The sequence below is a fragment of the Haemorhous mexicanus genome, chromosome 2 (genome assembly GCF_027477595.1).
Source record: "Haemorhous mexicanus isolate bHaeMex1 chromosome 2, bHaeMex1.pri, whole genome shotgun sequence".
Classification (NCBI taxonomy): Eukaryota; Metazoa; Chordata; class Aves; order Passeriformes; family Fringillidae; genus Haemorhous; species Haemorhous mexicanus.
In genome coordinates, this window is record NC_082342.1 from 1,556,160 (window position 1) to 1,575,646 (window position 19,487).

General features: G+C 52.0%; 2 protein-coding genes and 2 non-coding genes across 4 annotated transcripts; 3 read left to right on the forward strand and 1 right to left on the reverse strand.

Annotated features, from left to right (window-relative positions):
• The first annotated feature begins 8,757 nt into the window (after positions 1-8,757).
• On the forward strand, positions 8,758-13,643 carry RPS3 (ribosomal protein S3). Its single transcript, XM_059871504.1, has 7 exons — positions 8,758-8,871; positions 9,664-9,794; positions 9,901-9,994; positions 10,724-10,818; positions 11,362-11,549; positions 12,714-12,910; positions 13,575-13,643. The coding sequence occupies exons 1-6, from the start codon at positions 8,842-8,844 to the stop codon at positions 12,905-12,907; spliced, it is 732 nt and encodes a 243-aa protein (XP_059727487.1). The 5' UTR covers positions 8,758-8,841; the 3' UTR covers positions 12,908-12,910; positions 13,575-13,643.
• On the forward strand, positions 11,098-11,244 carry LOC132324324 (small nucleolar RNA SNORD15). The gene has a single exon (XR_009485575.1). It is a non-coding gene; the product is annotated as a small nucleolar RNA SNORD15 (small nucleolar RNA).
• LOC132324346 (small nucleolar RNA SNORD15) lies at positions 12,251-12,398 on the forward strand. Its single transcript, XR_009485596.1, has one exon. It is a non-coding gene; the product is annotated as a small nucleolar RNA SNORD15 (small nucleolar RNA).
• Positions 13,644-15,831: 2,188 nt separating the features above from the next.
• SERPINH1 (serpin family H member 1) lies at positions 15,832-19,483 on the reverse strand. Its single transcript, XM_059871495.1, has 4 exons — positions 18,901-19,483; positions 18,568-18,666; positions 17,976-18,208; positions 15,832-17,826 (listed from the first exon to the last, which is right to left on the reverse strand). The coding sequence occupies exons 1-4, from the start codon at positions 19,481-19,483 to the stop codon at positions 17,524-17,526; spliced, it is 1,218 nt and encodes a 405-aa protein (XP_059727478.1). The 3' UTR covers positions 15,832-17,523.
• Between the last annotated feature and the right edge of the window lie 4 nt (positions 19,484-19,487).

Consider the following 19,487-nt stretch of genomic DNA (forward strand, 5'->3'; position numbering starts at 1 on the left):
ATTCAGAGGAAATCCTACCCTGTGAGGGTGGGCAGGCCCTGGCACAGGTTCCCAGAGCAGCTGTGGCTGCCCCTGGATCCCTGGAAGTGTCCAAGGCCAGGTTGGATGGGGCTTGGAGCAGCCTGGGACAGTGGAAGGCGTCCCTGCCACAGCAGGGGTGGAATGAGGTGATCTAAGATCCCTTCCATCCCAAACTAGGCTGACATTCAGTTATTTTCAAAAGGTGAATAGGACTGAGACTGGGTAGAAGAAATGGGGGTAAGCAATGTGATGTTTACTTCAAATTGTGCCAGGGTTACTTTTTGTTTCATTTATGGAAATATTCAAAGGAACCAATGCAGTGGGCGAGTTCTCTTCTAGCACTAATGTCTCTCACTGCTGATAGTAATTAAAAAAGAAAACAAAAACTGCACCATCTTCTCTAAATAAAAGCATCTTCTGCTGCTTGGAAGTCTGGGTGCTCTGCAGCTTGCACTGCTTTTCCAGCAAGGTCCCTGTAATTAATAACTTGTAAATGCCAGCATGGCAGGGGCAGGATTAGCAGGGGATCTACCTCCATCAGTCAGCCTTTGGAGCCTCCCAGGAAAGAGAGGATGCCACTGCCAAGGGAAGAGTTCTGTCTCCCCACTTTTTTTCCATTTGCAGATTTGTTGCCCTACATGAAAATCTTGGGATGGATGGGAGTAAATGTGCTGTCCCGTCACACCTGGACAGGTGTGTCCAAGAGGGGACCTCAGGGATGCTGAGACCTCAGTTCAAGGCACTGGGGGAGGCTGGAGAAAGTGAGGGATGAAAGGGAAGAAAACTTAACTGAAGTCAGGGATGCAGCAAAGAGACAATAAAAAATGCAGCCAGGAAAATGCTGACGTGCTTGCCATGCCAAGTGGTTTCCTACTCCAGGCATTCCCCAGGGGGATTGAGGATTACAGATCTGGCAGCAGGATCAGTGCAGCAAGTGAGCCTCTGCATTGCAGGTCATTTCAGCCAGAAAATGAAAGAGCACTGCAGTGATACCAGAAGGGAGAGGTGGGAAATCCCTCTGCTTGGTGGAGCAGCACAAGGAGGAGGGGCAGAGGGGGAGTCTGACAGGTACCTGGGCATCTCCTGGGATGCTGGCACTGCTGGGAAGAGCCTGGCCCCATCCTCTTGGCACCCTCTCTTCCAGTACTGCTGCACATTGAAGAGTTCCCCCCCAGCCTTTTCTTTTCCAGGCTGGAAATGTAGAGAATCCTGGAATAGAATCAGAGGATAGGAGGAAATGGTCTCAAGTTGTGCCAGGGGAGATTTAGGTTGGATATGAGGATTTTCAGGCATTGGCACAGCCACCCAGAGCAGTGGTGAGTCCCCATCCCTGGAGGGATTTAAAGCCGTGTGGAGGTGGCACTTGGGGACATGGGGCAGTGGTGGCCCTGTCAGTGCTGGAGGAATTATTAGACTCCATGATCTGAAAGGATTTTCCTGAATGATTCTCTGGCAGGGAGAAGCTCTGTGTTGGGCTGAGGGTTGTACAGTGGCCATGGAGACTCAGGAATGGGGTTCCAGGATCAAGGCTTCAGACTGAACCTCCTTATGGATCCAGGGGGAAAAACAACATTCTGCCATGGCCAGTGGCAGCTTTGTGTGTTGGAAGTGCCTTGTGGAGGCTTTCAAATCCCAAGTGTGGCCCACATCCCCAGGGAATGGGGCTTGAGGTGGTGTCTGCCACATCCATCCACAGCCCAGTCCCGTTCCTCCTGCTCTTCCCACCTCAGGTTTTCTCCCTGCAATCCATTTTCCAGCCTGTCTCTGTGTTAAGCAGGGATTCTTAAAATTCCCTTTTGCTGTCTGCTGGATTTCCCAGCTGGTATCCAGAGGGAACAGGAGGCAGGCCTGTGGGACATGCAGCTCTGGGCATCAGGAATTGCCTCTCTCAGAAGCTGTCACTGCCCCTTGCCAGCCTGGACCATGGCCAGGGATTAAATGGGCTTTACAGGAGGCTTTGGATTCTCTTCTGTCATTTCACCCGAAGGTGTGAATACCCCTGGAGTGTTCTGGGTCAGGCAGGGATGGCTGTGAAGAGCAGGAAATGGGGATAACCTCACCTTGGGGGTGCTCTGTCTTCACTATGGAAGGAGAAGCTGTTCAGCCACGAGTGTGCAAGTTGAGCTCCACAAAGATCCCAGGACATTCTGAATTGGAAGGGACCCCCAAGGATCATGGAGTGCAGCTCTTGCAGATTAACCCCAGACCTTGGCATTACTAATGCTCCAGTTCTTCTGGCAGCTAACAAACCTCCACCCAAAACTCACCTGGATGTGAGGTGAGCATGGAATGGGACCCATGAGGAGGAGCTGGGAGCTCATTTCTTCCCCCCACTGCCATCATTCCTGGATAAATCCCTGTGTCCTGTTTGCCAAGCATCACCTGAAGGTTTCTCCTTCCAAAAACCAGTCTGGGCCATGCTGAAGTGCCCCTTCCACTGCAAAATTACTTTTCTCCCACTCCCAGTTTTTCACCTTTTCTTGATGGAGTGGTTTTGGGGTTGGATTTTTCTTTTTGAATGCAGATTGAAGAGTGAGTGCTGTGAGCTGTGCTTCAGCTCTGCTGTAATTAGTTTTGTCTACTGTAATTGCTTCTCCTTTTTCCATTGTTTAGTGAAAGACGAATGAATTTCCAGGTCTGGTTGCATTGGGAGTGCTGACAGCAGCTTTTTAAAATCCCACAGCACAGCTATTTGTCTTTTTTATTCAGCTGAATCCTGCAGAGTGGGACAAATTCGGCTTCTCCTCTGTGTCCTGGGCAAATTACTGCACTAATTAATTGCTCTAAGACTGGGGCCTCTTTGCTTAGCAAAGGGAAGGGATGGAGGGAGGGCACTGTCTGGAAAACAGCAACAACCCTGGATTAACTCCTGGAATAAACTTGCATGAAGAGACATGAGAAGCTGATGGTTTAAGAATAAGGTTTATGGGGTTAAAAAAATGGATATTGTGGTATTAATCCCACTTCATAAGAACATCTTGGTTTCTGAGGATGGAGCAGCTCTAATCCATCACCCTGCTCATGCTCCCAGGGTTTCCTGTTGCAGGTTTTGCTGTGGGGTTTTAAAGAGAATTGGCAGTTTTCTTGGAAATTCGATGGCAGAAGGTGTTGCTGCTCCTTAAAAACAAGGGAGGGGATGATTTGTGTAACAGCAAGAGGAGGGAAGAAGAGGGGAATGTGGCCAAAGGACTTGTGGGGTTCTGAGAACATCACTGACAGGATGCCAGGAGAGAAGGACCCTGCAGAGGGAAGCTCCTTTGGGCAGAGAGGGGAAGCAGTGAGTACTTGGACTTGCCAGGAATTTCTGTGGAAGGATCTGGGCACTCATGGGGTGCTTGGGACATCAGAGCTGAGGCTGAGCCAGGGATGAAAGTGGCAGGAGGGAAATCCAAAATGTAATGTTGTTCTAATAAGGGCAGGTTTGGGTTTTTTGCCAGAGAAATAGGTGGTAGTTTTATTTTTGTCCAGTTTTTTTTTCTTCTTTCCAATCAGAAATTTCATTCCAAATATTAAATTCGATGAATGTAAGTAATAATAAATACAGCACTCCCAATTCCCTCATTGTTGAGGTCAGTGCAAATTATTCCCCAAGGACACTGTTGGAGTGGGATTGCTCTGGGATAACGAGGGAATCTCATGTTAATTCAGCTGCCAGAGCTGCTCTGCCTAACAGTGGGGAAGTGCTGCTGCTGCTTTCAAAATTACCTAACCGAGCTAATCTGAGGGTGAGGAGACAATTTATTGATTTGGAGTCCTAGGCAGACGTAGATGGAGATAATTCTGGGATGTTAGTGGTGTTATTCCTACAAAAAAGGAAGCTGGGTAAAGACTTTCAGGTTTTTATTAGCCCCTGCCGAACAACTGGGCTGCATTGCAGCTTGAATGTTTAATTTAAGATGTGGATGGCTGAGATACCAAAAATCAGAGCTCTCTGGGTGGTGGTCACTGAATATTTCTGCTGAAACTGCTCATTTTCTAAAGCCAGCAGCCCCTCACACTGCTTTGAGCTTCCCCTCTAAAGCTATTTTTAACAGATAAAGGGGGGGGGGGAAAGGTGTTAAGTTTGCAGCTCTGCTTTTGCATTCTGGTCAGGTGTCTTGTCACTCTTCATGGCTCTCCTGCAAGCTGGCATCTGAGGGTTCTGCTTAATGTCCTAGAAAATAACCTTGTGCTTGGACCGACAGCCAGTTTATCACTGCTGCTCCCTGGCTGTGTGTCTGGGGCAGAGAGGGGACAGGAAAGCAGGGAGGGCATGGAGCTGGGTATTGCCAGGCTGCTCCTGCACCAGCAACTCCCTCCCTGCTGCCACAGCACCTGGGCTCAGCTTGGCAAAGCAGTTCTGCTTCCCCTTGTGCAAGCAGGGAGCTGAAATCTGGGATTGAGGGTCTGGGGTTGAGCCTTGCAGCCTCAGCAAGTTCCCTCAGTGGTTCTTGCCTCCAGTGCTCTTGAGCTGTGCAGCTGAAGGTGTCATCTCCCCACATGGATGGCTCCATGGATTTCTCTGGCAGTGGGAGGCCATTCCCCCTGGTCCTGTCCCTCCAGGCTCGTCTGTCATGTCAGCAGTTCCACCTCGAGGAGCAGGGGATGGCCTTTGTCACCAGCCTTACCTCAGTGCACCTGTAAATCATCACAAGATGTGGTGCTGGGGCAAAACAGCCCCTCCTGCCCTCAGCCTGTTTCCTGGGGCTTGAAAACTGATTAAGAATCACTTGCTTAACTGCTGGCTCTCGGGTGACAGTGCCAGGGCAAGCTGCTCTCCTGGAAATGCCCATTAAAGTTTCAATTTCCATCCCTCAGGCAGAGCCCTGGGGCCGGGTGTGAGCTGCTGGAATGACCTCTGCCGGCAGCCACTCGGTTCATTAAATAGTAATGAGCCCAGGATTCCCAGCTAAACAGCACACTGAGCATCCTTACTGCATTTCCTGGTTTTATAGGAAGTTTAAATTGTTTAATAACCTGCTTGAAGTCCTTCAAGTGAATCTGGGCAGCAAAGCAAAATCCTGTTTAGCGGGGCAGATGCCCAAAGGAAGGTGTCAGAGTGATGGAGCTGTTTGGGAACAGCCTCTGAAACACTGCCAGCAATTTATCAGATGTGGTGGAGGTGACAGGCTGGGATTACAATCGAGTTGGCTGCTGGCTCAGACTGAGCTTCACTAACACCTTGCTGAGTGCTGCAATTCCTGGGTTAAATCCAGACCATGTCCAGTGCACAGCTTCTGTTTTGCCCATTTGGTGGTTGGTTTTCAAGCTCTGATGTGTCCTCAGAGGTGTGAATTCTCCTGGAGGGTCCCACACACCTTTCCAGAGCAGTTATTCATCCTTAGCCTGGAGCTGAGCTGGTGCTGCCCGAGTTTCAATCCCACTCTTCCAGCTGCAGGGAAGGAGATGGGATTGGGGCAGCTGAGAGCTGTCTCTGCCTGGACACCCTCTTCCATCCCTGTCCTGCAGGATCCTGCCACCTTCCCCTGCCTCCAGAAGGTTTGCTGGATTTATTCCCCGTGTTCTTGCCAAGCTAAGAACAGTAAATCCTGCTGGGTGTGAAATGTTTACAAAAGGCCTGTGAATGTGGCCCTGACTCCCAGCCCTGTTCCCTCTGAAGGGCTGCTCCATGTGGGAAGGCAGAAAACGGTTTCTCAGTCTTCTCTGGAAGATTTCCAGAGGTGCCAGGGAGTGGTGAGGAGCTCAGTGAGGGGTTTATAGCTTGGGCAGTAGCAGCTGCTCCAACTGCAGCAGTAAATTCTAATAGAGCATCTCCTGCAGTAAAATTCCTGGCTGAGTTAGACTTTACAAATGCTTTACAACTGGTGCTTGCAATTCATCTTATCTCTGCTGGAATTACCTCCCAGGACCCATCTCCATTCATTTAATGCAAACTATCTCATCTTGTCCATCTCTACCCGGGGTTTCATTTTCCACAGCTACTCCCTGGGAAAATTCATGAGCTCTGCAGTGCCTCTGATGGTCGTAGGGGAGGTGATTTGGGAGGATTTCTGTCCTAGGCTGCTGGTTCCTGCACTGAAATGCTGGGATGTAGCTTGGGATGCAGCTGTCCAAATCCCCCTGGAGCACCAGGAAATCATAAGGAACAGGAAGGGAGATTCCTGAAATGCTCAGGCATATCCCCAGAGGTGATGGGGCTTGGTGTGTCGCCCCAAACCCTGCAGGTGTCTGAGCTGGAGGGACCACAGCAGGAATGGGCTGTGCTTCTGCCTGCACCAGTTTGTGTTTTTGATGACCCCAAGGCTGTTCCCTATCCTCCTGCAGAGCCAGCACAGTCCCTGGCAGGATCTCCCTTATTTTGGGAGCAGCAATGGCAGTCGGGGACTTTCCCAGGCAGGACACTCTCTCCCAGTGCCACCTTTTGTCACTGCCCACAGAAAGCAGGGGCTATCCCAAAACCCAGCGTGCCACCAAGCTGGGAAAGCTGTCCTGGCCCTTTCCCTGCCAGGGCTGCCAGCCCCTCCTGCTGCCCTGAACAGGAGCCAGCTTCCCAGGGAGCAGACACTGGGATGCTGAATTCATCGCAATGGCCCTCAGCTGCCATAAACCAAGGTGCTGGCTGGGACTGAATGGAGCTGGGGGAGGCAGGACAGCTCCTCATTCCCAAACCTGCTCCAAGCCACGTCCCCCACAGGGAGGAAACCTGGCACCACCTTCCCACACCTGCCAGGCCCTCCCCGTGGCCATGGGGGGCTGCCAAGTGCCACATCTGGGTGACATCCTTCCCGTGCAGCCCTGATTCTCCTCCTGCACAGTCCAAGGGGAGATCCAAGTGCTGCTGCCAGAGCAGGGGCTGCAGCCCAGGGATGTGCCCAGAGCCAGGGAGGATCATGGCTGGAGCAACCCCAATGTTTTTTCCATCCCCTGCCCATCCTTTGGGAGCAAAAGCAGCTCCTGAGCCAGTGGCCAGGCTCCACAAAGAAGTGGGGAATGGGGAACAGCAGGGGTGCAGTCCCCGAGGGTGGGGACCCAGAAACCTGAGTGTCCATCACTCACCATGGGATTTAGGGACAATCCCAGGCCTGCTGCAGATCCAAGCCCCTGCTGGGCCTGGGAAGGCACTGGGACCTGCTGGACCTCACCTGAGCTCTCTGTGGAGAAGGTGCAGGCATGTCACAGCTTTTTTGGGATGCTGCCAGCCTCCATTTCAGCAGGGATGGAGCAGGGGTGAATTCACAGAATCAGGGAATGGCTCAGGTTGGAAGGGACCTTTAAAGGTCAGCTAATCCAACCCTCCTGCAGTGAGCAGGGCCATCTCCAACAAGCCCAGCATCCATTCCCAGCACCTGGGAGCTGGCTCAGGCTGCAGCCAGGGCTGGCTGATGCTTAGGGAGGAATCCCACGCTGCTCTTTGGGGAGGGCTGTGAAGGCCACACTTGGAGCCCCCAGGCCACATCTGGGGGGACAGGGGACATTGCCTTGGTGCCAAGCACCAGCCAGGCCCTGCTTTGTGCCTGGCTCCAGCCCTGGGTGCTGACCCTGCCATGCTGACAGGACACAGAGTTTGTCCTTCACAGGCCATGGAAGAGGGGTTCTGCCTTTTGCTGTCTTTATATGATACAGAAATATATTGGGTGAGCCCCTCCTGGGTAAACTCAGCCTAAAAAATAGATGATTTTGGGCAGATATTTTCTGCTCTGAAAGTATGGTGGAAAACAGCAGAGTGGGGTTTGTGCAGCTTGGCAGGGTCTTCCCTGGAAAATTACTTGAGACCCCCGTTCATGGGGCTCCCATCCCTGCACAGAGACATCCCCAGCTGCTGTGGGGGACAGAGACTCTTGGGCTCAGGGAAGGGCAGGAGGGTTGGGCACACCAGGAGCGAGACAAAGGTGTCTGTGACAGAGGGGACACAATTCCTCGCCGCCACCGCCACCTGCCTTTGATGGGATGCTGTGCCATCCCTCCAGTTCTGGATCAGCGGATCCCTGGGGATTCATTTATTCGTTATTATTCATTCAAGAGGCTTTTCCCAGCCTGGAAACCGTCTGCACTGACATCTAGTGGTAATCCAGGCTTTTCCCTGGCCGAGAGCAGAGTGGGATCCTCTGCTTTCCTGCTGGGGGCATTTTCACAGCATCACTTGGGCTGGGAAAGGTCCTTAGGATCATCAGGTCCAGCTGCAAACCATAATAATATCCATGACAAAATGCAGTTTAAATCTCCGCTTCCTAGAGGCCAGGCATCAACTCTGTCCATTATTGTTGATATTTTTGCAATCCTATATAATCCTTAAACCATTAAAAACCAATGTGTTGTGACAGGACACAGGGAATGGCTCCCCACTGCCAGAGGGCAGGGCTGGATGGGATTTTGGGCAGGAATTGTTCCCTGGGAGGGTGGGCAGGCCCTGGCACAAGGTGCCCAGAGCAGCTGTGGCTGTCCCTGGATCCCTGGCAGTGTCCCAGGCCAGGATGGACAGGGCTGGAGCAATGGAAGGTGTCCCTGCCTATGGCAGGGGTGGAACAGGATCAGCTTTAAGGTCACTTCCCCACCAAGCCATGCTGTGCTTCCTGGGATAACAGCAGAGCACCCTCTGACAGCAACGCCTGGGCAGAGCAGGTCTCCAGGTGTAAGCCTGGGGTGAATTATCATTTATCTGTTTTGTTTCACACACGGCTGACTCTCGTGTCCGTTTAACGCTGCTCGGGGCCGTACACATGCCTCAGCCCTTGCCAACATGGCGGCGGCAAAGACTACATCTCCCATCGTGCCCCGCTCGCCGCCCGCCGTGCCAGCGGCGAGCCAATGGGGTGCGGCGGAAGGCGGATATAGCGCCGCCCGCGGGGCCCCTTCCTTCCTTTCCGCCGGGCCCGGCTCAACATGGCGGTGCAGATCTCCAAGAAGCGCAAGGTGAGCGCGGCCGCACGGCTCCTCCGCGGCCGCGGGGCACTGCTGCACCGCCCGCGGCGGCCCCAGCAGCCGACGGGGCAGGAGCACGGCGGGCGGCGGCGGCGGACGGGGGAGGATGGCGGCGGATGCGGCGCGGGGCCCGGCGGGGAACATGGCGGCGGGATGGAGCGGGCGCTTTCCCATGGCCGCGCGCGGAGGTGCGGAGCGGTGCCGGGAGCCGGGAATTGCGGGGTTTTCCCTTTGCTTTCCAGGGGGAAGGGTTTGCGGCACGTGGCTGCCCCGGGAGGGCACCGGGCGCTGCCGGTCCTGGGGAGCGAGGGAGGATTGGGGTTGTCAGGAGTCCCGACAGCAGCTTCCCGTGGGGATGGGAAAGGGATGGGACCCCACTCATTATTTCCCTTAAATTGCTCCCGAATTCCGGCAGAGAGCTGTGATCCCAGCGTGAGCAGTGGCTGTGGGTCAGGCAGTGCTTGATGTAGGCTCCTGCTAGGAGGGGATTGTTCCTGAGGAATTCAGGGAAGGGGGGTTCCATTTTTCCCCTCTGCTGCGCCCTGAGTTGGGCGGAGCGCGGTGATGATTAAGTCAAGGTTGTGGGTTCAGTCCCTGGGCTGTTCGTGTAAAGGTTGGACTTGGTGTTCCTTGTGGTCCCTTCCAACTGAGAGTGTTCTGTGATCTCTCTCAGAGGAAGGGAGCGTTGTCAGGAGAGACTGTCAGGCTGCAGGAGGAATTTGGGTGAATTGCACTCAAGTTCAGGATGTGACAAGACGTTGACTTTGTCCATTTGTGTTTTAGTTTGTCGCTGATGGCATCTTCAAAGCAGAGCTGAACGAGTTCCTGACTCGGGAGCTGGCTGAGGATGGGTACTCCGGAGTGGAAGTCCGGGTCACTCCCACCAGGACTGAGATTATCATCCTTGCCACCAGGTAACTCAGCCTTCCTGAGCTGGATGCTCTGAAAGCTCTCTGGGATGGCTCCAGTCTCACTTCTGGGGACACTTTTCTCACTTGTCCTGTGCTTATTTTCCCTCAGAACTCAGAATGTCCTGGGAGAGAAGGGACGCCGGATCCGGGAGCTGACGGCTGTGGTGCAGAAGAGGTTTGGATTCCCCGAGGGAAGCGTGGAGGTAAAACTGCCTCGGGGACAGGGTGGTGGCAGCATAGTGGCAGCTGAAAGGTGGATTCAGGATGACTTGGGCCTTCTGTTACTTGGCCTCAAAATGCTCCTGCACTGAAATACAAAATAAATTACAAAGAAACTGCTCTGCTGCAGAAGGATCATTAAAAAACAGCAGTTTTCACACCAGTTATTTTTGATCCTTAGTGTTAGTGGTGTTTTCCCTGGGGAAGGTTGGACTAGGGTCCTTTAAAGGGTCCATGGAAGCCAAAGGATTCTGTGGTTCTATTCCATGAAATCTTGCTCTGAGACACATGAGGGAGGGAGGGGGAATGTGTGTGCTGGGGTGCTGCTCATTTATTCCAGCTTGGCTGGTGCTGCTGGATCATGTTAGACAGGGAAGGGATTGTAGGATAAAGCTGCTGCCTTTAAATGTGGAAGGATTAACTGGTCTGAGTGTAGGGAGTAGAGTAGAATGAAACTCCTGTGTTCTGCTAAAGTAAAAGTTAAATTTACTGTGAGGGTGGTGAGGAACTGCTGCAGGGTGCCCAGAGAAGCTGTGGCTGTCCCTGGATCCCTGGAATTGTTTAAGGCCAGTTCGGAGCAACCTGGTCTGGTGGAAAGATCCCTGGCCATGGCAGGGGTGGCAGTGGATGAACTTTCCAAGGCAGAGCAGGCTGTGGTTCTGTGGCTGACTTGGCAAGGAGCCCTGTTGTGAGTGTGCCTCTCTCCTGTGCAGCTCTACGCCGAGAAGGTGGCCACGAGGGGTCTGTGTGCCATCGCCCAGGCCGAGTCCCTGCGCTACAAGCTCCTGGGAGGGCTGGCTGTGCGCAGGTGAGTACGGCAGCCTGCAGTGGGGGGGTGTGGGACTCCAGTACTGTTCCCAAAAAACAGCTCCTCTGCAGTTTGAGAATTTAACCTGGTAATGCTGTGCTGAAACTTCTGTCCAGTTCACAGTTACTTCTGGAGCGTTCTCTCTGGTTGCGGGTTGTCTGTGGGGCATAAAGCTGGATGTGTTCCTTTGGGAATAAATGGGCGGAGGAGTGAGGCAAGCAGCATTTCAGGTCTTGTGGCTGTGCTGTGGCTCAGGTGGCAGTGGCCCTGCTCTCATCCCTTCGGTGATGAGACGATGACGAGTCAGAAGCGGGTGGCTCTGGTGGCAGTGCCCTCGTGGTGTCACGTTCTGTGGCGCTGCGTGAGGTCCTCCAGCAGCAGCCTCCTGTCACCAGTGAATGATCTAGAGGCATTTGTCTGAGAAGGGATGGGAGCTGCGCTGCTGACACATGAAACCGAGGTTGGAATTGTGGTAAAATTCCTCCAGGGAGCCCTGTGGGTCTGACAGAGCGGGCTCATGGCTTGGCTGTGCTCTCCCTGCAGAGCCTGCTACGGTGTCCTCCGCTTCATCATGGAGAGCGGGGCCAAGGGCTGTGAGGTCGTCGTGTCGGGCAAGCTGCGAGGTCAGCGGGCCAAGTCCATGAAGTTTGTGGATGGCTTGATGATCCACAGTGGGGACCCAGTGAATTACTACGTGGACACAGCCGTGCGTCACGTCCTACTCCGGCAGGGTGAGTGTCTGGCTTGCAGATCCCTTTGCAGCTTTGTTAGGCTCCTTCTCTAGAGCTGCTGAGACAAAAAAATCTCAGTTCCTGGCATCCCGTTCCTGCAGGTTGGAGATTTCCCACTGACATCCTTGGGTTGAAACTCACGTGGTTACAATACACTTCTCATTTCATAGTAGTGAGTTGTGCTGTTCTGGATGGTTCAGACTCTGAAAATCCCGTTTTCTTGGTCTTTTGCAACTGAACTCTCACTGTAGGATTTGAACATTACATCTAAAGTAGAAGCCATTTGGGAATGGGAAGCCAAGGGGCCTTCAGCAGGCACTGTGGTCTTACCATGTATCCATTTCTCTGCTGATGGGGTTTGAATCTTTCCAGTTAGAACTGTGGCTGTAGATTCTCCAGGCGCTCTCACTTGGCTCCTGGGGCCTCTGAGGCTGGTGATACCTTCCAGATGAAGTGCCTGTTGCCTGGGTTTAAGAGCCCTTGGCAGTTGGGATTCTGGTTTTCCTGGCTCCTCAGGATGGGCAGAGAGAGCAGGGATGCTACAGGTGTCAGACAGTCTTCCCAGCTAAACCTGCTTTCACTTGTTCTCCATCCTGGTAAAACACAACTGATTTGTGGTTCTTAACAGGCTTTGGGCTTAATCAGTTGGAGAGCTCCTGGTGCAGGGATACCAAGCCAGCCAGAGCTGTTCTCCACCTTCCCTTCGGTGATGATACGATGACGAGTCAGAAGGGACATCCTCGTGTCATTGCAGCCTGCTCTGTGCCACGTTCTGTGGTGCTGTGCTGAGGCTGCCTTGGCCAGGGTGTCCTGCTCATTGGATGATTTAGAGGCATTTGTCTGAGAAGGGATGTTAAAAAAAAAAGTGGAATTTCCTAGAAAAATTAGCCAAGGAAGAGGACAGGGCTTATTAAAACCAGGCTTAGAATGACTTGAGGGTAGAACTGCAGTCGGCCAAGGCAGTGAGTTGAATAACTTTGGATATCCAACTTTAGGCTGTCTGGATTTACACTGATATAAAGTCACAGTAATTAGATTTTTAGGCTGTAGCATGCGTGTGTTAAAGTGTTGTCAGCAGATCTTCAATGTGCAGAGAGATATTTTGTAACCTTGGTGCTCATCTCTTGATCTATTTTGTGTCTCCCTTGTCCTGTCACTCTGCAGGAGTACTGGGAATCAAAGTAAAGATTATGTTGCCTTGGGACCCCAGTGGAAAGATTGGCCCCAAAAAGCCTCTGCCAGACCACGTCAGCATCGTGGAACCCAAAGAAGAGATTTTGCCCACCACCCCCATTTCAGAGCAGAAAGGTGGCAAACCAGAACAGCCAGCCATGCCTCAGCCAGTGCCCACTGCCTGAGGGGTAAGTGCCTGGGAGCAGTGGGAGGGAGGTGTGCTGAGGACCCATGTAGAAAAGGTTTCAGGCCACCAAAAGCACAAAGCTGGGATTTTGGGAAGACAAGCTGCTGTGCTGTGCCTAGCACAGTGACCAGAGTTAAAAAAGGCTTGAGCATTGCCCTGGGTGAAGGGGACAGGGTTCAGGACATGTGTCAGTGCAGCTCAGAACACGCCTCTGGAGATGAGATGTTGGATCTGTCCACATGCCTTGTTCCATGTTGTGTTTTACAAGCATGGATTTGGAGACCTTGGATTATTGCAGTTGGAGAGGCTTGGGTTGGCTGCCTTGGATGTGTTGGTGTTGTACCAGTGTGCAGCTGTCAGCACAGAGAATATATTCTTCATATCCATTCTGTCCTGCCCCAGGATCCAGTTTGGGGTAGTCTTAAAAGCCATGTGAAAACAATTTGTAGGCTGCTTTTGTAAGGAAGTTATCACAGTTTGAAGTCTTATCATGGAATCTTGCAAGATCTGCCTCAGTGGGAAAAATGGGGATCACTGGCCAAGAAGCAGAAAATGAGAAATGCAGTTGAATTGGAAAGCTTGGTTTGTTCTTTGTTTGGGATAGGATGATGGTTATGGAAAAGAGTTTGCCCCCAGCTCACTGAGTGTTTTGTTTCTCGTTGTAGGGTTTGTAACATCTGCAACCAGAAGCTTGTCTGTCCTGAAAACATCTCTTAATAAAATCACAAAAGGCAGTGTTTGTGAAGGTGCCTTTTCTTTTTCTTTTTTTTTTTTTTTGCTTTTTGTTTTCTCAAGATGTACTCCAGGAAGACCTTGCTCCCACCTTTGGTGTGAAGGAATTTTGTTGCTGTGTTCCCCATCTGGAGTGACCTTCACTGATCCAAAGAAAGTGGGAATAAAGCACTGATATCTGTGATAGAGCAGGAGCAGCAATTCTGTGTTCAGAGGGTCATGAGTTACACTCCATGGAGTACTGGTGACTGTTCCCTCCATCCCAGTCCCTTATCCAGTGCTTCCAGAAGGGGGAGCTTTTCTGGCAGTATCCAGGCCAGTGCAGCTCCTGTTAGGGTCAGGTAGCTTTGGGTGTGGATTTGTGGGGTGAGAGCAGAAGTGACACTCAGGATTTCAAACCTTGTGTCCTAACCTGCAAGGTGGGAGTATCTGGTTCAAGTTTGGTGCAGGAATGGGAAGAGAGGCACCTCGTAGGAGATAATGTATGTGCAGGATCAAGGAGTTTAGATTTTGGGGAATTCAAAACCTGTTTGTTGTTTAGGAATAGCTTTCACATCCACATTTCTGTTTTTAGGAGGTTGCTTTGCAGGAATTAGGCAGTCAGCTTAAGAACTGGAATTTTGAACTGGTCTGTTAAGGGAGCCTTGGCCTTGCTGTTCCCAGCTTCTCTGGCACACCTGGGAGTCCGGTTAAGTTCCGGAAACAAGATGTGCCTTCTTAAGAGTGTCAGTGATTTCAGGTTTCTGTGTGCACCATTCAGTGCAAAGATTGAAATAGTTAATATAAGTATTAGACTAGTGCCAACATTAATTTTTATACAAATTTGAATGTGGAAATAATCTGAAAATATAAAATATGACAATGCAGCTTTGTCAGATCATAGGAGCAGGAAATGTGTGAAAGTGGGGAGATCTGAAGCAATAAAAGTCACACCTGGTTTTGCATGTTGTCTCTAAATTCTTAAACACAATGTGGTGGATGGTGATGGTTAGGACTCTCTCCTGCTGCCTCTCAGGGAGGTCTGGATTTCCAGGAGATTGTTCCACTTCTTCCTGATTAAAAGCTCTCCAACCTTGTCCATTACCCTGTTAATTTCACAGTGCTGATCACGGGTAGAGTCAAGAGCTACCCAAGTAATGGGGAAGAGAAGGCTCCAGGGAGAGCTCAGAGCCCCTTGCCAGGGCCTAAAGAGGCTCTGGGAGAGCTGGAGAGGGACTGGGGACAGGGAGGGACAGGACCCAGGGAATGGTTTCCACTGCCAGAGGGCTGGGATGGATGGGGTATTGGGAAGGGATTCTTCCTTGTGAGGGTGGTGAGGCCCTGCCACAGGGTACCCAGAGGAGCTGTGGCTGCAAGTGTGAGCTGAACACCTTTTGCAAGTGTCTTGGCTGGAATTACCACCACTCAGAGCTGTTTAAAGAAGCTCCAAAAGAGGAGGGAACTCATTCAGTTCCTTGTGTCTTATGGGTGCTTCCCTTGGACAAAAGCCCTGGAAGATGAGCTGGGGGTAGGATGAGCTCAGGAGCTCTGGAAAGCTTTTAACTTAGTTTTAATATTGCTATTCCAGGTTGGTGTGTTCCTGCTGTGGTTGGTGCTGGAGGTGGCTTCAATAATTCCAGTTTAGTGAAAATTAGGAAGCATGTGGTGCTTTTCCAGTGTGGCAGGAGCTGCACAGGGATGTGTGTGCTTGCCCAGCCCAGGGAAAAGGGGACAGGTCTGTGCCTTTAGTTTTGCTTTAGAGTGGCAGAAGGTTCATCCCTTGCCAGCAGTGGGAGAACATGGATTAGCATGTCTGCCAGTGCTGGATTTTCCACCTGGGAAAGGTATCTTTAGCCTGCAGTTTTTTCCTCTGTTTCCCCAGAGTGGGTCCCAGCTGGAGGAGGCTTGGCTTGTAGGGTCAGGAAGGCTGGTCCCTGTGGCTGACAGCTCAGTTTTTATTCTGCTAAATGGCCCAGCAGGACAGGGCAGTTGGTCCTTTACCTGTGGAGCATTTAAGGTGGTGGATATATGCAGTTTCAGGAGAAAACAGTGAAGGGAAAATCTGCTAAGAGCATTCCTTGCTCATAACTGATGTGCTCTAGGAATTCCTCATGTGCATTGAGTTGCCACTTCAAGGTGTCTTGGATTTAAGGATTGCAAGGAACCCCCCTAAGTTTATTTTGCTCTACAAGGGATTCCAGCTACCAGGGATTCATTGAAAAAGTTTTATTGCAAAATTACACAACTGTCACTGTGTGGTACGAGAACAGACAATAAAAGCCATCAGACACCTGCATCCACATGATGCAAATTATTCACAATATCCCACAGTGTGTTCTTGCCTTGCCCACCCCTTCCACCCCCCCAGCCCAGCCTCCAGAACGTTCTGTGTGTGGGTTCAGTGCACTGCATCACCTGGAAGTGTCCCGCGTTTGGGGACACACCTGGCATTGCCTCCTGCCTCCCAGCACCTGGGAATATGCAGTATTGGGCTTCTATGGCAGCAGGGAAAATTGGCAGGGAGATAAAGCAAAGCCATGTAGGTGCTGCATGCAGGTTTCAGGGAACTGGCAATTCCTTTGGGATGCAGGGATTTCCCTCATTTCCATAATCTCAGTGTTTGCCTTGTGGTGTCTCTCAGTGCGTGGCAAGTGCTGCAATGCTCCTGGAATAACATCAGCTCCTTTAAATAGTACTGACCTGATGATATCCCTTGAAAAGAAGTTAGGAATAGCCTGGATCAGGCTGTGAAACCTGCTAATTATCAGACATAAATATAACTATAAATACCTTTGTTTTTCAGGGTCCCCTTATCCAGGTCAGCAGACAGGGAGCTAAAGTACCATGGAACTTCAGCAGAGCATAATTAGGAAGTCAGGTAATGGCAGCTTTAAAGCTTTGTGTTTAATTAAGCAAGAAAGTGGAGGTGACCCTGATCCCACCTCCCTGTGAGAAGCCAGCCAGGAGTGCTGTGGGTCAGCTCCACAGGGAGCTGATTGGAACCAGCTCTGGGAGAGCCCTGGCAGTGGGAATGGAGTCTTTGCCAGCCCTTCAGGCTGATGCAGAGCATTTTCATGAGAAGTGAGTTCTCTGCCTGGTACAGCTGCCTGTTTAATTACAGCTATTGGCCCCTCAGTGATCCCAAGGGGGGGTGGAGTGTTAAAGAACCTCAGGTTACTCTTTCTAGGAACCCAAGCTGTGCTTTGTGTTCTCCCTGATATCCCAGAGCCCCTTAGTTCTCCATAAGGTGTTGATCCAAGCTGCTCTTGGCTTTGATGCTCTCCCTAAGGAGCTCTTGTGGTTGAAGCTTCAAGTACAGACACAGGGTTAGGCAGGACAGAAGGGCACAACTCCGTACAATCTCCATTCTCCCGTGCTGCCTCCTGCTCTGCTCCAGGGCCCTGCAGGGGCTGGACTGCCCAGCTGGCCCTTGGAGCTCTGTTACACACCCCTGGAGAGAGAAGAGAAAAGCGGGAGCAGCTCTGGAGCAGTGCCACAGGGCACCCAAGTGGGAGAAAAGCGGCAGCGGTAAGCTTGTGGTGGGATGCAAGCGTTTGGGATGGGAGGGTGGTGCCTTGGCAGGGCTGGTGGAGCAGCAAGGAGCTGAGCAGGAGGCTTAACCAGTGCAGGGAGGAGCTCGGCTTCAAGGTGGCCACTTCAGCTGACTCCCGGTGACCCTCTGGTGCCAGGCTCCCCTGCTCCTCTCTGGAGGTGGGTTTGTGCAATCTGGATTGTGGGGTGAGGTAAAGTGTACGCTGGTTTCTCCTCACAATGCACCCTGGTCTGAATAGCACCCATGGTTCGAGAAGGATACAAAATAGTGTTTCCCATTTGTCAAAATGCCCCCCTAAAAACACACACAAACCAAAGCTCTGGGAAAAAACTCAACCAAAACAAACCCGACTACAACTCATCGCGCATCTTGTCGCCTTTGGGCCTCACGAGCCTGCCGATGAAGAGGATGGAGTTGGTTTTAGTGTCCCTGATCATGAAGATGAAGGGGTGGTCAGCGTAGAAGAGTTTGGGGTTCCTCATCTCCTCTCGGCCATAGATGTCGGCGTCGTAGGGGTTCCCTTCCGTGTCCCACTCCAGAGCCGCGGCGTGGAACACGTTGGACAGGTAAAGGTCTTTCTTGCCGGAGATCTTGGACAAGTCAGCCTTGGTTTTGTCAATGGCTTCTGTCAGGCCCAGACCACCCAAGTGTTTCTAGGAGGAGACAAGAGGTCAGCAACCCTCCCAGAGATGACACAGTGCAAGAGGGAAGAGGGGCGGCAGGCATGGATAACCCACTGTCCCACTGTCTTTCCCCCATCCCAAAGAACTGTAATAAGGCCCAGCTGTTTAAGGACCTTTACCTGCAGGTCGTGGCTGACTTCCAGGACAACTTTTGGCAGCGAGATGGCCACTGATCTCTTCTTCATCTTGCCAGTCCACGTCTTGAGCTGCTCCTTGTTCAGCAGTTTCTCCACTCTCTCCAGAGGCTCCACGTGGTTTGGCATGATGAAGATCATGCTGGAGAGCTTGTGAGCCAGTGGCATCTCTACCACCTGGAGCTTCTCTGCCTCATCATCATAGTAATTGTAGAGACCTTGAAACCAGAAGAAGGGAACAGTGAGATGTGGAGCAAAGTGAATTCAGCCTGGATTTTCCCTGACCAGGAAGGGAAGTGAGTCTGGACACCCTTTTGGGAAGCGGCCCAGCATTATTGGAGTTGGCTGTGGCTCTCGTCTGTGTAATGAGCCAGGATTTGTTCCCAACAGCCAAGCAGCTCATAGTAAACATAGATTTCTCTCTGCTCACAGGGAGACTGAGTCAGTAGAACAAACACTTCCCTGCTTTGTTCTCTCTCATGAGGCAAAACAATTTTGGAAGCAGCTGGTGGAAATCTGGGTAAGGGAGAACAGTGACCCTAACTCCAGCTGGTGGAGCAGGAGGTTTCCCGCTCACCTGTGCGGTGCATCATGGGCACGCCCACGGTGTAGGAACGTGTCACCATGAAGCCACGGTTGTCCACCATCTTATGATGGAACTTCTCATCCCAGTGAGCTGCAGGAGAGAGAGAAACACAGCTTGTAAGAAAATGGAATGGGCATTAAGTCCATGCACAGTTCCCAACCACTGACAAAGACCTGCCTCCAGTGGACCTAGGATTTGTCCACCTTCCCTTGGGGCTGGTGGATGATCTTTAAGGCCCCTCCCAAACCAAACCATTCTATGATTCTGTGTTGGCTCAGGGCCTGTTTTGGGTCACTCATACCGAGAACTGAAGGTAGAACTTACGCTTGAAGAACATGGCATTGACAATGAGGGCCCCATCAGTTTTCTCCACATCTTTGGTGACCTCCGGGAGTTTCCCATCCGTGGTCTGTGCTGCCCACTCGTTGATGGACTTGAGGGCGCTCCTCTTGTCTCGGAAGTTGATCTTGGAGTGCTCGTAGTTGTAGTGCTTCTTGCTGTTCTTGACGAAGTCCTCGGTGAAGGTGATGGAGGCGGGGCCGTAGAGGCGGTTGCCGATCTTCCAGGTGACGTTGCGGGCGGTGCTGTTGCTGACCTCGCTGAGGAGCTCGGCCAGCCCGCTGTGCACGTACTCATCGTTCAGCTTGTCCGCGCTCAGCACCGCCTTGGCCTGCGAGGCCGTCGTGGCCTTGCCCCCCAGCGACACGAGCCCCAGGGACGAGGCCACCACCACGGGGGACAGCAGGATGTTCTCCATGTCCTTGTCTTTGGCCATGGCGTGGTAGAGGTTGAAGGCCAGCGTGGTGCTGCGCTCGGCCAGCGTGGTGGCCTTGTCGCTCAGCTTCCTGTCCTCCGAGGGCACGGCCGCAGCGAGGCCCAGGAGGGCCAGCCCCACGATAATCCACATGGCT

Bases quoted from the DNA above. Each gene is read 5' to 3' on its own strand.
- RPS3 (XM_059871504.1), top strand. From the start codon at position 8,842: ATGGCGGTGCAGATCTCCAAGAAGCGCAAG. The intron at 9,995-10,723 runs GTAAAACTGCCT...TCTCCTGTGCAG, and splicing joins TCCCCGAGGGAAGCGTGGAG to CTCTACGCCGAGAAGGTGGC. The intron at 11,550-12,713 runs GTGAGTGTCTGG...GTCACTCTGCAG, and splicing joins TCACGTCCTACTCCGGCAGG to GAGTACTGGGAATCAAAGTA.
- SERPINH1 (XM_059871495.1), bottom strand. From the start codon at position 19,483: ATGTGGATTATCGTGGGGCTGGCCCTCCTGGGCCTCGCTGCGGCCGTG. The intron at 18,209-18,567 runs GTGAGCGGGAAA...TCTGGTTTCAAG, and splicing joins GCCCATGATGCACCGCACAG to GTCTCTACAATTACTATGAT. The intron at 17,827-17,975 runs GTAAAGGTCCTT...GTCTCCTCCTAG, and splicing joins AAGTCAGCCACGACCTGCAG to AAACACTTGGGTGGTCTGGG.